Source organism: Vulpes vulpes, chromosome 4 (assembly GCF_048418805.1).
Source record: "Vulpes vulpes isolate BD-2025 chromosome 4, VulVul3, whole genome shotgun sequence".
In the NCBI taxonomy this organism is placed as follows: domain Eukaryota; kingdom Metazoa; phylum Chordata; class Mammalia; order Carnivora; family Canidae; genus Vulpes; species Vulpes vulpes.
In genome coordinates this window covers 70174588-70192471 of record NC_132783.1, presented here as the reverse complement: position 1 = coordinate 70192471, position 17884 = coordinate 70174588, and the positions used below count along the sequence as shown (strand labels likewise).

The 17884-nt window shown below is 37.1% G+C and overlaps 1 protein-coding gene across 1 annotated transcript; it reads right to left on the bottom strand.

The window, feature by feature from the left end:
* Window positions 1–225: 225 nt before the first annotated feature.
* On the bottom strand, window positions 226–16187 carry TFAM (transcription factor A, mitochondrial). The gene is made up of 7 exons (XM_026013521.2): window positions 15521–16187; window positions 14873–14991; window positions 13364–13434; window positions 12802–12951; window positions 10080–10175; window positions 4318–4374; window positions 226–3843 (listed from the first exon to the last, which is right to left on the bottom strand). Exons 1-7 carry the CDS (start codon window positions 15619–15621, stop codon window positions 3700–3702), a joined length of 738 nt encoding a protein of 245 aa, XP_025869306.1. The 5' UTR covers window positions 15622–16187; the 3' UTR covers window positions 226–3699.
* Window positions 16188–17884: the final 1697 nt, after the last annotated feature.

The window sequence follows — 17884 nt, the reverse complement described above, 5'->3', positions numbered from 1 at the left end:
TCAAATATTTTGTTGCACATCCCATTAGTAAATCAGAAACCATTTTATATGAGGGTGTTTCAAATGTTGTTAAAGTGAAAAAAAATGTTTAGCTTATTTAAAATTCTTGTTTAGGGTCAATTTTAAGTATTTAGTTCCTTAGCCAGTAAAATATTTTTTAATCTTTTAAATATATTAGGAAATGGTTTTGTATTTTATATATTCTCTATTAACTATAATCAATAATTTAATCAATTATCCAAAGTACTTTATTTGTGAACAATGTTAAGAAACTGATGAAAGCAACTTTGTATAATTATGCTTTGTTTTACAAATTCAAAGTAATAAATATGTTCATTTTCTTATTCTTTCCAAAGGTTCAATTTATAAAAAGCTATTACTGCTTTAAAATCTCAAAACACAGTCTGTGCTTAGTAACATTTTCAAATTTGTCTCTAAGAGCCTGGTGCTATGAAGAGAAGGAGGGAAGGTGGTTGGGGACAGGAAAGAAAGGAAGAGAATATTCTTAAAATGAATGTTGATAAAATTAAGAGGAATAATGGGTACCATCAGTTAACTATATAAAAACTTCATGATGTTTTAGCACAACCTGGTGGTGATTATTTTAGGTACAGCAGATGTCAGGAAAATAAAATTTTCTAGTGACTTTAAATCCACTTACGGTAATACCCTTTTAATTCACAAATTTAAATATAGACATTCAGAGCAACCATGAAAACATACGCCTTATTCTTAAATGGCATTTCGAAGAAAGGAGTTAGCCAAAAACAATAGCAAAATTACATGATTACAGTAGGCTGACTGTGCACACGATATCCTTTGAGTAAATGTCAGAAAGTAAAATAATCACAGTTCTCTACTGTCATCAAATTATTTTTAAAACCTAATTTTGGTACTCCTATGAACAAAAGTACAAAAATCTCTTTATGATGAACTGCTTAGAACAGTATAAACACTACTGTTTCGTTTCTTCAGCATCTTTCTCTCTAAAACTCTTCTGTACTTCCTATAGCAATTACTTTGTTGGGGCAACTTAAGTCTAAAAAGGCTTTATGTGAGTGTCCACTGGTTACCGATGTGCTTGTTCTTTTTAAGAGAAACTGTATATTGTTCACCTAGATGGCATTTGGCATACTTGTCTTCAGCATATACTAAAGTTTATTAACAAATGTGTGGGATAAGATTATTCTAATATTTAAAGTATGAACAGTAACATTCTTTTAGAAACAAAGCAAACCTAATAAAATTTGGTATTATCAAAATCTTGTTCTGCTCTAGCTCTTTCCATTATTCCATATATCTTCTTCCTATATGAGGGTAAAATACCTGAGAACTTACTAGATAGTGAACCTCCCAATATATTTAGGAAGATTTATTTTGAATGTGTTAAATGTGTCCAGTATAAAATAGCATACATAGGTAAAATGCTACAAGAGCTTAGAATGTAATTGCAAAGATGTGTTTTGTACATTTGTCAAGTATTTACAAAATTCCTTTCTCTATCTCACTCATTCTATCATATTCACTACCAGCATTGACTCCCATGTGCTCCCTGGGCTCATTTGAAGTACAGGACACAGTAAATTATTTGACTGATGACTTTCTCCACTCTCCTAAAGGTGGTATATAATCATTATCATTCTAGATGCTTCAGGGAGTTAGGGCTTAATTCTCTCCTGGAAATCCAAATAAGAAAGACTGATACACAATAGCGTACCTCCTCTTCTTCCCCAAAATACTCTAGCCTTAGAACCATAGTATATCTATTTTGTTTTCATAGTATTATGTATTTAACTAATGGCAGACTGTCCTGTATTCGTAACCACAGGGGACAGTTGTTTGAAAACATCCAATTTTATACATTTAAATCTTATTCTCCCTCATTATATTTTTCTTTTCAGTCCCTGCCTTTGTCAAGCTCAGTATACATCAATCTCAATATACATAACAAGTCACCTTTTTTGTGACTTCTTACTGATTTTCTAACCAGAAACAACAAAAATCTTTGAAGGTCTTCTGGAAATTTAGAGGCTGCCTACCATTTCTGGATCTTAATATAAAGCACATATAAATTTTGAGTTATCCTGTTCCTATGAACTCATGATGAAAGATGAATGATTTTCATCAAAAAGGTGGTATGGATTTTGAAAACCTTTACTTGACTCTATTAAGAGGATAAACAAATGCTAATAGTTGATAAGGGTTTTGTGATACGTGCTAACTGGAAAATTCTTAAAGCTCATATTACTAAGCCATAGCAAATACTTTTAAAAGGATCTCATTCCAGGCTGGAGGGACCTTTTTTTAAATTATACTGCAATGTAATTTGAAACTAAAGATAATTTTCCTTGCTAACACTGTGGAGCAAGTTTGCTTAGCTTCTTCAGTGGTTTGACTTCTTTCCTCTTAAGCTAATGGTGACAAAGATCCTAAAACAAGAATCTCTTGAGTTTTAAAGAACTATCCCAACACATTTATACATTGGAACACTAGTCATACTACTCTATACTATAGACCACAGGCTGACAAACTTTCTTTGTAAAGGGTCAGATAGTAATTATTTTAGGTTTTGTAAAGATGTAGTCTCTGAAACAATACTCAACTATCACTGTTGTACAAAAGCAACCACAAATCATGAGTAAAAGAGAAAGTATAACTGTGTTCCAATAAAACTTTATTTATGGACATAGAATTGTGTATTAATTTTCTTAAAATATGCTTTCTTTTTAATTATTTAAAATTGTACACAATCCTTAGCCCACAGGCCATGAAAAGCAGGCAATGGGCTGGATTTGGTTCATAGGCCAGAACTGGCTGTGCCTTGTATGGACAAAAACACTTAAATTCCAAGTCTTCAAAGACTTTTGTTTTTTAGATCTCTCATTTTAAAACTTATACCAGACAAGTTATCTACTTTCTGGATAAATATACTCACATGAGAAAGAGAAAATAATTCAGAATACATATCTCTACTTAAAAAAAAACAAAATCTGCAAAATGAATGTTTCACCTTAAAACATATAATTAGGAAACATTTAAAATTTTTATTCTATGCAGTATAAAACAATATGCATAGATTTGGTACATAATTTCTTGGTTTGTACTTTAAGAAAAAGACAATGAGGAAAAGGTTTATAAATTTCTCCCTTTTATAAAAAGTTGCAACTGAAATCAGCAATTCTTTGCATGTACAACCATCAACTCTGAATATATGAATTACACCTAGGAATTGGAATTTACCTAGGAGTTGTGGGTGCTCTTTTAAAATGTACAATTATATCATAGAACACTATGACTTCTACAATTTGGGACAGTTTTGAATATGAAACTCCTGCCTCCATATATATAAGGAAACAAGAATACTCTTTCCAGTCATCAAGTATAAAAAAAACTTCACAGTCTGATTTACCTTTATCAAAGGTAAAATGATTCACTGCTACATTTCATGGATTATTTTGATTCTCAGTAGTTCCTTAACACAAAATACATTTTGCATGAAATTTTATCTGTTTGGGTTTTCCAAAGCAAGATACTAATACAAAATGAACTAAACTGACAGAAATCCATGGGCTAAAGAAAAAGGAATTAAATATAAAATGTTCACCAACTTTATCCTTTCTAATTTTCAACAGCGTCAGGTACTGAGACCTAATTGGTGTCTTGTGTCTATCCATTACGAACATAACTCAATCTTCTATTTTAATTCTCAATGTCATCTTTTCCTTGGTGCTTTACTGAGCGACGTAGAAGATCATTTCGTCCGACTTCCATCATCTGTTCTTCCCAAGATTTCATTTCATTATAATAACGAATTTTATCATCATTAGCAAGTTGAATATATACCTGAGAAAAAGTGTGACTGTTAAAATGATTTCTTTAGAAGAAACCTTTACAATTAATATATGGACTGTTCCATATACTCTAGAAATCACCTTACTGTTCTACATGTATAAAAAGGGACTGAAGAATGTTTTTTTGAGATAAAAGATGAGAAAAGGGCCAGAGATAAAGATTTTTTTTACGAATTAATAAAGTTGGTAAAATTTTAGGGCTTGGGATATGGGAAAGGAGAAGAGGCAAGGAGTAATCCTCAGTGAGTAGAGTGAACACTAAGTTATGAGTGACATTGTTTTAAATACCAATTTTATTCACAGTTAAAAACTAGCCAAACTATTTCTAAGGATATAAAAATAATATTAAAATACTTTAACTGTGTTACTAATGGTACCAAGTTGTTTTCACATGAATCAAGCCTTGCCCTAGTATATTTCCTCACAGATATTCTAACTAGATACTAGAAACTAAAACCATACTTACTTGCTTTTGAGAACTAGAGAGATTTTTCCAGTTTTCATTTATAGTCTTCAGCTTTACCTGTAAAACACATGTTTTAAGCACCAGATACAGAAACTTCAGTGGTTAAAGTTTTTACTATTATCCATTCTAAAATCATTCTAAAATCTCAGATATCAATAATCACAAATTCTCATCAGCCTTAACTTTCTAAATAAAAACTACTAAATTGTTAAAACATAGAAAAAAATGACTGAGATAAGGATATTTATCTTTTTTATTGAGATAAAATCAACATGTAACATTTTATTAGTTTCAGGTGTAAACTTGATTATTTATTTGTAAATACTGTGAAATGATCACCACCATAAGTCTAGTTAACATCTGTCATAATATAATAGTTACAAAAGTTTTTATGATGAGAATTTTTAAGATCTATTCCAGGTAAATAAAATATGCAATACAGGGCAGCCTGGGTGGCTCAGTGGTTTAGCGCCACCTTTGGCCCAGGGCATGATCCTGGAGACCCGGGATTAAGTTCCACATTGGGCTCCCTGCATGGAGCCTGCTTCTCCCTCTGTCTGTGTCTACCTCTTTCTCTCTGTGTCTCTCATGAATAAATGAATAAAATATAAAAAAATAAAATAAAATATGCAATACAGGGATGCCTGGGTGGCTCAGCGGTTGAGCATCTACCTTCAGCTCAGGGCATGATCCCAGGATCCAGGATCCAGTCCCGCATCAGGCTCCCTGAGAGGAGCCTGCTTCTCCCTCTACCTATGTCTCTGTCTCTCTCTCTCTCTGTCTCATGAATAAATAAATCTTTTAAAAAATAAAATATGCAATATGGTATTATTAACTATAGTCACCATGTTGTACATTACATTCTCAAGACTTATTTAAAATTAGAAGTGTGTGTCCTTTGACCATTCTCACCCATTTTGAGCCCCAATCCCAAAATCTGGCAAGCACCAATTCATTTTCTGTATATACGAACTTGGTTGTTTTGTGGTTGTTTTCAAGATTCCAAATACGAGAGATCATACAGTATTTGTCTGTTTCTGATTTATTTCACTTAGGATAATGCCCTTAAGGGCCATCTGTGCCATTGCAAATAGGAAGATTTCATTCTTTTTGATGGCTAAATATTCCACTGTATATTTGTATATACACACCATAGTTTCTTTACCCATTCATTCATTGATAGACAGTTGGATTGCTTCCATGTCTTGATTATTGTAAATAATGCCCAATGAACATGGGGGTGTAGCTATTTTTTTTTGAGTTAGTGTTTTTGGTTACTTTGGATAAATATCCAGAAGTAGAATAGTTGGATCATACGGTAATTCTATTAATTTTCTGAGGAACCTCCATACGATTTCTATAGTGAGCTACAATTTACATTTCCATGAAACATGTACAAGGGGGTTCCCTTTTCTCAGCATCATTGCCAACACTCATTATTTTTTCATCTTTCTGATAACAGACATTCTAACAGGTGTGAGGTGATATCTCATTGTGGTTTTGATTTGCATTTCCCTGATCATTACCGATGCTGAACCTACCCGTTAGCCATCTGTAGGTCGTCTTTGGAAAAATATTGAGATTCTCTCCTCATTTTTCAATTGGGTTGTACAAGTCCTTTACATATATTAGATATTAAGCCCTTATCAGATATATGATTTTCAAATATTTTTCTCTCATTCAGTAGGTTGCCTTTTCATTTTGTTAATGGCTTCCTTTGCTGTGTGGATTATCTTTTTTGGCTCAGCAATATTAATATTTAAGTATAAACCTAAATTCCTAGGATAGACTTACTTCAAAGACTACATTTTTCTTTTTTTTTTTTTTAAGATTTATTTATTCATGAAAGACACGGGGAGACAGACAAAGACATATGTAGAGGGAGAAACAGGCTTCCCGCAGGGAGCCCGATGCAGGACTCAATCCTGGATCCCAAGAGCCAAAAGCTGATGCTCAACCGCTGAGCCACCCAGTCGTCCCCAAAGACTGTTTTTATTTCTTCCCTGTATTTTAATGTTTTATTCTAAAATTTGTGCCAAAGTATTTAAATGTAGCCATAGGAACAATACAACACTAGTTCTTAATTCTACTTAGCTGAACTTAATTTTATGACTTGGAAAAAGTCATTATTACCTCCCTTAGGCTTGGTTCTTCATTTATAAAATAAAGGGATTCGGGGAACCCATGGCTGGAGGAGAGGCAGAGAGAAAAGAGTCAGCACCCCTCATATACCTTGTGCTCTTGCTCCCAGAAAGCAGAAACTGAAGAAATAAATGAATGGGTAGAGAATGAGGGACAAAGGGAGACACAGAGGGGCAGAAGGCAAGTGTGAAGGAGAGAGGGAAAACGGTCTGAAAAGTAACTGTTTAAAACCAAGAGAAAATCATCAGTGATTTGAAGGAGAAGCAGAATGAGAATAATGAACTTTACTGTTCTGAACCCTAAATTTCTCCCATCAACAAAAATGGAGGTACCAGATAGTATTCTGAGACTACATAACCATTACCTTTTGAACATTTTAAAATTTACTTTTATAAACACATCTAATATACTCCAGGAAAGTTACTCATTAAATAATTGCTCTCTTAGCTCTGGAAGGAATTGCTTTAATGCTCTCAAGTCTTTCTCTAATTAACTTTATATTTAATCCATAAACTTTTATATTCACTGAATTAAACAATAATTTACGAAGCTCTATCCCTAAATGATCTGAGCTTTCACCTAAATAAAATAACCCATTAAAGGAAATTAAAGAGATGGAAAGATGTTTACTCCTAAAACCTATTAAACATCATGTGTCCATCATGTGAGGACACAGTAAGATGGTACCAGCTATGAACCAAGAAAGATCTCACCAGTAGGCAACAATTATGATGCCTTGATCTTAAACTTCCCAGCCTCCAGAACTGTGGCAATACATTTCTACTGCTCTTTTTTTTAAGAAAAATAAATGAATAAACATTTTTAATGGCATAAGCCTACATGGACAAAACAACAGGAAAGAGCACTACCAACACAAAATTTTAGAAGCTGAAAAGCAGGTGGAGAAATGGTAACTGACTTACCTAACCAATAAGGCAGATTCCCAAGCTGGCATTGGGGAAAGCCAAAAAAGCAAACCGGTTTATAATGCAGAATTCCCAAAAAGCTCAGGAATTGGCAGCATCAGATAAGAAGAAAACAGAAGTGAAAGTTGGGCTTAAAATAGGAGACTGACTGAAATTCACTTGAAAAGGAGATTAAATCCCCACCATGGGCAGATTCTAGGATTTATCCTCTCAAAAGGGCAAAATAGAGCTATTCTGTGGTTCCCAGGTATAGCTGGAGCCAGTGGTGCCATACTGAAAACGAGGAGATTAAGTAAAAATATATACAGTATCCCAGAAAGAAAAGCAAAAGAAGCTACGAGAAAGCAATACAGAAAAGAAAATGAGAGGACCAGCTCAGAAGACTCTCTTTTAGAACAGAGGAAAAAAAGGGGGGGAAGGGAAGAAAAAAAGAAAGGAGATCACATTCTAACAGTCAAAACTGTTTTATATTTCTCAAAAGCAATACCAGGAAGCTACAAGAGAAGAAAGTATATTTTTAAAATTTTGAAAGAACATGATTCCTACCCTAGAATTCTGTGCCCAAACTATCAAACAAATGGAAGGATAGAGATTTTTTCAGACATGCAAAAAGTAAAAAAAAACTGATCTCCCATGTACTCTCACTGGGGAGATGCTGTAACAGAATCAGTAAACCAAGAAAGACAACAGAAGAAGCAAAAGCGAGTGTCAACTGTGCACTAAGCATAAAAGGCCACAACCAAATTGGAACAAATCAGAGCTTCACACTGAAACCGACAGAATAGTGAATGCATCTAAATGCACTGAAAGCTGGTGAACACCTAAGAGTTTAAAGCTAAACTACTGATAGTATATAAAAAGCTAAGGAAACAGAAACACAAAATACAATGAACTTCGGTAGGAATGAGTTTTGTAAAAAAGGAAAAATAATCATAGCAAATGGCACAGCTTACTATGACTAACATTTACATAATCATAACAACATAGTAGATACTGACCTAACCAAAATTATAACTATACTGGGAGGCAGGGGAGTGGAGACATGAACAATGGGATGAGGAAGTATTAAATGTTGGTCTTAAATAGTGGGAGGTAATGCCTAAAATATAGATAATGCTTCAAATTGGAAAAAATCAAGAAGTAACAATATAAGGTATTATTTAGAAATATGGAGGTAAATACCACAAGAATGAGGGACAGTGAAAGGGTTCTGCTTCTGGAGTAAGCAGTATGACAGGGCTATGAAAACTGGTCCCTTTCATAACAAGTCTTATTTTGATTCTTTTAACTGTGAGGATGTATAACCACTATTTTTTAAATGATTAAAAATGACAATTGCATTAATTTTAATTTCCCAAGATAGAGTCCCTCAGCCATTAAGCTTTCTGAGTGATTCTAAGGTACAGTCTGAGTTGAGAACTACAGATTTAGAAGAGTTCTCTAGCATTTAACTTTCTTATACTGGTAAGAAAACTAAATCCTGGGGCGCCTCGGTGGTTCAGTCAGTTAAATGTCTGCCTTCAGCTCGGGTCATGATCCCAGGGTCCTGGGATGGAGCCCCACATGGCAGGGAAGGGGGGGCCTCTCCCTCTGCCCGTCCCTCCCCACTCACGCACACATACTCTCTTGCTCACTCGCTCTGTTCTCTCTCAAATAAATAAAATCTTAAAAAAAAAAAAAATCCAAAGTAAGTCAGTGACTGAGCAAATTCCAACTAAGAAAATAAACAGGCATGTATTTTAGTGGTGTAAAGCCATAGAAGCCAAATTTTAAAATCCCAAGGAGTAGGGTACCTGGGTTGCTCAAATGGTTAAGCATCTGGCTCTTGATTTCAGCTCAGGTCATAATCTCAGGGTCCTGGGACTGAGCCCCATGTCAGGCTCCCTACTCCCCCCTTCCCTCTGTCCCTCCCCTCATGCACTCTCTAGAATAAATAAACCTTTAAAAAAATAAAATCCCAAGGAATAAATCAGTGAAAGTATATAGCCAGGGAAGTCTGTGTCACATACACATTAATCAAATGTTCAACAGACTTGAGAAATTAACTACAGATCCAAATAACACAAAATGTGGCAGATTGGCAAAAGCCTTCATCTAAGATTGATAAAAGAGTTACGGATAGGGATCTGAACACCTTTCTTACCTATCATATTATAAAAGAAAAATACGATTGCCCATTTGAAGCTTCTAAGGAGGAAATAAAGAATAAGCCACAGCAGGAATGACAAGCTTTTTATTTTGACACATTCATATGATGGCATTCATGTGTATAGTACATGCCCATGGGCATCACCGAAACTTTATTAAAGAATATAATATGAAGCAATAAGTTATATTCAAATCTCAGTATAAAATACTGTTACTCTACTCATTCTTTCCCAGTGATTACAAAATAGTTAAGAATTGCCAGATAAGAAGTCTCCAGAACTTTTTCAATTTGAAAATGTTATTTAAATTTTTTAAAATTGCCTATACATATATTGGCCACTAAGTACTCAAATTAATTGTATGTGGAAAGAAAAAGGGTTTTCCTTTAAAATAGAGATACAAGAGGACTTTATTTGTATAAAGTACTTATTTATAATAATTTACTAATGTTCTTCACCTCCTAACAAATGGCATCCCTACAACTGTCTAAATATTTTAAAAATCAAAATAAGCAAATATTTAAAAACAAATGGGGTTCTGTTTTACCTGTGATGTACCATCCTTAGTTTCCTGGAACCTTTCAGCTATAAAAATGTTATAAGCTGAGCGAGGTCTTTTCGGTTTTCCAAGCATTGTTAACTCCTGAGTAACAAAAATGGAAGAGTCAGAGTTTTAACTTCTGTGAGACTTAACTTTACCTACAGAAACTTTATTCACTACTATGCATTATGGAAAGTTTCTGTAAGTCAGTGTTATGACTCTTATACAAACTACCTGTTCATTCTTAGGATGAGAATTTTTTTGATAGCACCAAGTTTTGAAAATTGTAACAGATTTTAGGAGTTCTTTTCCATATAAAAACACTTCTTTTACATATTATTTTCATGGTCTCCACAAATGGAATAACTAAGCATATATGTACAAAATCTTTTTTAAAGGTTAAAACAATCTCAGCTTCATCCTTACAGGACACTACCATCTCCAGGTCACTACATGCCTCTACCACAACTCATGAACACTAGATTACCTATTTAATAAGGCTGAGCATCTGACTTCTGATTTCGGCTCGGTCAGGATCTCTGGGTCATGGAATCGAGCCCCGCATCACGCTCCACACTCAGCATTGAGTCTGCTTGAGTTTCTCTCCCTCTGCCTGCCCTCCCACTAATTCACATGTGCTCTTTCTCTCTCTCTCAACTAAATAAATAAATCTTTAAAGGAAATAAAAGGCAGGGGTGCCTGGGTGGATGAGTCAGTGAAACAACTGCCTTCGGCTCAGGTCATGATCTCAGGATCCAGGAATCAAGCCCTGCATTGGGCTCTCTGCTCACTGGGGAACCTGCTTCTCCCTTTTCTGCTCTCCCTGCTTGTGCTTTCTCTGTCAAATAATTAAATAAAATCTTTAAAAACAATAAATAAATGAATGAATGAATGAATGAATGGCTTTAACCTATGTTTTAAATGCAAAAATCAGTTTTATCCACAGGGAACATAAAACACAGTGATTTCATTTTAATTCCAGTGTATTTGTTACTTCTGATACTTATATACAGTCCCAGCAATCAGCAATCAGTGGCCTAGTACTGAGTATCCTGGGGAATCAGTACAGGTATGGGATTCTTATACTTAACAGATTCAGGGCCAGGAAGAAAGTATCAGAGAAAAAAAAAAAAAGTGCTAACCTCTGCAGGGCTAAAAAGTGAGAAAGCTAAAAAAAGAAACAGTATAGCAGTTTACTCCATGAAAGAGGTAAGGCTGGAGCTGCAGCAGAGGAGACGTAGGACTTCAGCTGGTGAAGAAGCCTTTTGGTGAGTGGAGAGCAAAGTACAGTATCTGTTTGAAAAATAGGGGCGCCGGGGTGGTTCAGTCAGTTAAGCATCTGCCTTTGGCTCAGGTCATGATCCCAGGGTCCTGGGATCGAACCCCGCATCAGGCTCCCTGCTCCTGCCAGGAGTCTTCCTCTGCACCTTCCCCTGTTCATGGTCTCTCACACTCTCGCTCTTAAATAAGTAAATAAAATCTTTAAAAATAAATAAATAAATAAAAGGAATATGAAGACAAGAAAGAAAAAGGAACAAAAGAAACATACAAAGGGAAATCCTGTATCACCTCCCAATCCTCATTTCTGGTCCTTCCCACTCTTAACACTGAATGGGTGCATTAAAGAGGAAGGGAAAATAAAAGAGGGAGAATAAACTTTAATACTCACACCTCCAAATACCATCCCTAAGCAGACACTATTTCTGTTATTATCTTTCCTGGCTTCCTTCTACCAATTGAATCAGAAGACTAGATGACTATCTAGGTTGCCTACTTTAAAATGGGTGAGTCCTCAACTCTGGTGCTAGGAGGACTTGACATTAGAGTCAGGGAGAGAAATGTTGGCATCACATTAAACTCTCAAATCTATTATTCTAAAGACATCGTTTTTAACGCTAATGACCATTTTCTTTCTTTTTCTTTTTTTTTTAAAGATTTTATTTATACATTCAAGACAGAGAAAGAAAGCATGAACAGGGGGAGAGGCTGAGGGAGAGGGAGAAACTGACTCCCCACTGAGCCAGGAGCCCGATCGATGCAGGGCTTGATCCCAGGACCTGGAGATCATGACCTGAGCCACCCATGTGCCTCTTATGACCATCTTCTATAGTTTAAGTACTAGACCAGCAAGCTGACCACCTCATACCTAAAACTGGTTCCATACAAAAATGTACTCTATCAAGCAACAGAATTTATGTTGATTAATAGCCTTAAGCTGGGAATTACAAATTTGAACCATGTGGGGTTTTTAATAAGGAAAAATAGAATTTCATCTTATAGGTACTTTTTCCTTGACTAGATACAATAAGTCACTTCTCTCTGATGCGTTAATAAATTCAGTCTATTCAACATTCAGAATAAAACTCACCATTACTTATAAAACAATTCAAATCAGTAGGTTATTCTAGACAAGACCCAGAAGAAAAGATTCTTGTTACTCCTGATTTGGCTGTTTCCTGACTCTGTTCATACAGCTTTCATACTAGTCCTAACTACATATCTTAAATTCAGATACATCTGAAAGTAGTGACAAGGGTTTCCAAGACAGACTCAACGCCAACTGGTACTAGTGGCAAAAAAGAATTATGTCGTTATTTCCTAAATGGAATATGCCTTATGACATTCTACCATTTAGGGATATATATCAAAATAAGAAAAACTCACCTATTCATAGTTATATAAATTTCAGTCCTTTGCCAAAGGAAAAGAATATTTCATTGATACTCACTCTTTTTTTTATTAATGCTTTCTTTTTTAGACGTTTTTGCAGGATTTCTTTTTCCAAAGACATGATCTGACTTGGAGTTAACTGTTCTTGAATTCTGTTTATCTCTTCTTTGTATGCCTGCCAGTCTGCCCTGTAAGCATCTTCATAGATCTATAAACAAAAAACTCAAATAAGAAGTCAATAAACTACTGCTGATAGTACATAATAGCACATCTGCCAGGGAAAGACAACTACATGACTTCATATAAAGACAGACTGAAACTCCAAGTGGAAAACGTGCTCTGGAATCACATGTATATGGATTAAAAACATGTATCTTTCACATACATGCTAACCAAGGCGAGAGTTTAACAATTAGTCTTCAATTTCAGATTGCTGCCAAACCCTCCGTCACCACTGCCATATATCCATATTCTAATCATTTATGTGAATCTGAAGGTGTGAAGTTCCTTTATAGATAATGGGTGTTAAAAAAAAATTTTTTTTGATCCCTCAAAGGACATGACTATTGTTCTTAACTGCAGAATAGTTAGTCAGCAATGCTGAAAACCAATATGCTTACTTTTTTCTCTGATTCAGGAAGTTCCCTCCAAAGTTGGGCGATTTTTCTAATTAGTTCTGAATTTTTTGCATCTACAGATTGGAATAAAATGAAAAAGGTCACAATTTTGTCTCAGGATTAACTTCTAAAGACTTCTAGGAAAGCATAATCCATTAGCTCTAAGTTCTATTACAGACGCCTCTATACCACACACAACTTAATACAATGATTTAGGTTTTCTTTAACCAACTAATTTAAATATGATAATTCATATTTTATCAAACATTCTTAAAATCTGTTATCTAAACAGTAAGAAGTATATCACATACCCACAAAATAGTCATCAAAAATTATTTGTTTAAGCAGTTGGGTAATCAACTTCTTCAAGCTCTTTGCTTTTTATTTCAACAAAACTTTTTTCCCAGTCTTTCAAGAATTATTAAGCTTATAAAACCTGACTAAACAGTAAAATACAGTTTTGATTCATGTAACATCTTGTATTTCAATTACAGAATTACTACTTGCAAACAAACTATTCTAAAATCAATTCATTCTTCCCCATTTCCTTCCTCATCTTAATTGGAATGCCGGGGATGTATGTAAACATTTTAACAAACCACTAAGTTTGAACTACCAAATTTTAAAAATGTATTACTGAAACATGTCTCTTAAACCAGTTTTTTATAATGTGAGAATTTTCATTACAGCTCATTTGGTTTTCACAAGTGCCCCATGAAAGAGCTTTAGAAATCATAAACAAAGTTGACTATTATTAATTTAGTTACTATCTTTACACCACTATAGCCCCAAATGAAGGCCCACAGCCCTTCTAGGGAGCCAACAAACATCCTACCTGAAAATCTTTCTTTTTTTTCAGGAATGCAACCAATTTACAGTGAAAAAACTCTTAAAATTAGCAGCAATTTGTTTAGAGCTTTAGTTTACAAAACACATCCACATAAGTTATTTCATTGCAACTCCATTAACAATTCCCTGAAGCAAGAGCTGAGAGAGAAAATGATTCATCAATGGTCCTCCAGGCTAATGGCAACTAGATCCCCAAAATTCAGTTTTTCCAGCCTTTTCCCTGGGAGCTTTCCACTCCACATACTGCTATTTCTAAAATACTTTCCATTAAATAAGTCAGGAAGATAAAGTCAATGATACTGTAACAGCGTTGTGACTGATGGTAGCTACACTTGTGAGTACAGCATAATGTAGAAAGCTGTGGAATCACTAGAATCACTGTTGTACATCTGAAACTAACGTTAATACTGTGCGTCAACTATACTTCAATAAAAAAAATATATACAGTAATTTAAAAAGAAGATAAAATATCTTCCATAAGCTCTCAATTATTTTAAAGGGATTTCTACTTGGTAAAAAATGTCATACTTCCTATTTTACGTACCACTAAAAGTAATGGTTATGTCACCGGATGCTTTGAAAATGCGTATCAAGTTTGAAGTTTAACTGCTTAGTGACCTCTTTATCACTTCAGAAAAGAGTAAATGCTCCAAAACTCCTTACCTGGGTTCTGAGCTTTAAATAGGGGTAGCTGTTCTTTAGAAAATCGAACGTATGAAGTCAGAGGCTTCTTTGGATAACAATTCGCGGTGGATGAAAAACATCTCGGTACATACGCAAAACTAGGTACAAAGAAAACAACCGAGATCAAGTATTTAAGTACCAATATTCATTTGTATATGAACACAGATCCCAGATTAGATGTCATCAAGATGCTACAATGACACCGTGTTAGTACCATTTAAAACCCTGTCCTACCCAGAAGGAAGACCTGCAAAGCTGAAGCATCAAAGCTCTTATCTACGCCTCCTCGGAAGGGCAAAGTGGAGGAGAGCACGTATACTTCACCTCCTGGGCCCTGCCTCCTTAACGCCCGTACTGATGGCGGGAGAGTCGTGGCGCGACTTCGCAGAAAAGCTCCGAACCGGTGCTACAAGGTTGGACAGTGCAGTGGGGCGGGGAGGAGGGGGGCGGACGGTGGAGAGGGGCGGGAAAGACTACTGGAGTAAGGCCTGGTCTCAAAGCCACCCTGGCAAAGTCGAGGTCTGAATCAAAGGGCCTAGACCTCCTAGGAGGGACAAAAAGTACACACTCCAACCCCAGGGCGTCCTGGGCGCGCCACCTCCCGAGGTGGCAGGCGAGCGGTCCTACCTGAAAGGAGAGCGCAGTCGACTTCCACAGCCCGCGCAGAGGTCCGCTCCGGACTTTCCCAGGGCACTCAGCACGCTCCACACGCCCCGGAAAAGCGCCATTGCACCAGCCTACAACGCAGCGACCGAGCGCCAATCTCGTAGAGCCCCGCGGCGCCAAGAGAACAACTCCAACAATGAAGACTAGAACCCGCTGGCGACCCTCTGCAGTTTCCTCTCATGCCCGCCACTAGCGAGGCACCATGGGAAATCCGCTAACATCCGGTTGGTAGTCGAGGGCGGGGCAAGGCAGAGTTGGCGCAGGCGCCGTAGCGGCTTCCCCGGTGGGCGGGGCTGCAAAGGAAGAGGAGCTCGGGGGCGGAGAACGGAAACCGCAGCCCGGCTCGCCTGCGGAGGGTCCTGGCCTCGAAGGGGCGCAGTTGAGCCGCCTCTGACCCCGGCCCCCACCCCTCCGCAGTCGGTTCCTCCGCGGGGCCGGGAAGCTGATGGAGGCACTGCGGGGGGCTCACCCCGATAAGGCAGTGCTGGCTGGCGTCCGCCTGTGACGACCGAAAGGGCTAGTACGTAACAGACAATTTCACTGCGAGGACGCGGGGTAACTGCGCCGCCCGCGCTGCTCCGAGGTCAGGCTGGCGGGTTGTCGCGGGAAGAGCAGAGCTGCGCAGTTCAAGGCGCAGCTGGAGCTCAGGAGTGCAGAAATACTACTGGGGCGGGCGTAGGCGAGTGGCAAGCGGTGCGTGCTTTCAGACCTACAAGTGCAGATAGATGTCCTCGCCTTGCCGCAGGGCCTGGTCTGTGTGTGTGAGGCCCGTGAGTCTGTTTTCAACAAGTTCCTCACGGTTTAACAAGTTCTGATGCCAGTGGTCATGGGACCACATTTAAAGCAATACTGATCTCGACCGTCCCCCCATCCACGGCAACTCTCCCAGACTCAGTCTTCAAGCCTGACATCCAACCCTGCTTAATTTGTGGGGAGGAGACTTCGGCTGTTTAGTTGTGCAGAGACTCTAGACCCAGCCTTAACGTTAAAGTTTGATCCCGAAATATTGCATCCCCTCTCTAAGATTCAGGTGAGGATGTTGGACTATAGTTTTGCCAAAGTCCTGAGAACGTGTGACAAATATGCCTTGAAATATTGATTGATACGCTGTACAGCATTTTCTGTGCAGGCAATAGCATGAAAAAGACTGGGAAGACCTAAACTAAAAGTATCTAAGGATCAGCTTTTACATTCCAGTTATTTCCAAGATAGCCACCTCCTGAAACAGCCTCTGTTGGGTAGCTATAGTTATTAACTCTTAATTGAATAATTGAAAATTCTCACCCCTGTAATATTAAGCTGAGAGTCATCTGCCTTTCTTTGGCTTTGAAACATTGGCCATTTGCTGCTACAAAGGACTAAGCCCACTTCTTCTAAGTAGTAAGTAAGCAACTATCACTTTTTCTATCTTTGTCTATTCTTTCTATCACCTATTCAGGCTCTCAGGGTTGAAAGGAACCTTCCAGGTCATCTGTTCAAACTTCCCATCTTGTCATGGAAGAAACGGGTTTTTTCTGATTATGTAACTATGTACAAGGCCCATAACTCAGGTAAAAGACAAAATAGTTCCCCACTCCCAGTAAAGTCTAATGAGAGAAGCAAAGAAATAAAATATACTGCCAAGATAGAGGTAAGTATAGGATACACTACCTTATAGTTACATTTTACCTGAATTCTAATATAATTCATTTCTCTATATTTTCTAGAATGTTTTTGTTCTTTCAGATGTTTGATAAGTTAAACTTCTTTTGGATATTTAAAAAATCTTTTTGTTGTTTTAAAGTGTCATTTTGAGGGGCGCCTGGGTGGCACAATTGGTTAAGCAACTGACTCTTGGTTTCAGTTCAAGTCATGATCTCAAAGTCGTGGGATCAAGCCCGGTATCTGTGAGTTAGGGACAGATGGGGCTAGGTAGAGGGCCACAGAGTCAGGCTCACAAAAATCCCAAAAATGTGGAGTTGAAAGTAAACCAGAGATAGATAAACCAGACCATCCTGTCCCATGTGCCAGAGGTGGGGTCTTGTTATAACAGCTACTTGTGACCAAAAAAGAAATACCGGACCCTAAAAAGGAAGTAAGCCATTAAAGATGTTATCACTAGTCCTTACTTAATGGTGATATCAATAGAGATAGATGTTAAGTGGATTTAGGTTCCCTAGTTGGCTTTCAATAAAAGACCAACCCTACAAGCCCTCAGTGGCAACTATGTAGGGACCCCCTCACTTCTGAGAGCTTTCTCTGTATCTTTACTTAATAAACTTCTATCACTTTACTACTCTCCAGTGTCCGCGAGATTCATTCTTTGACTCCATGAGACAAGAACCA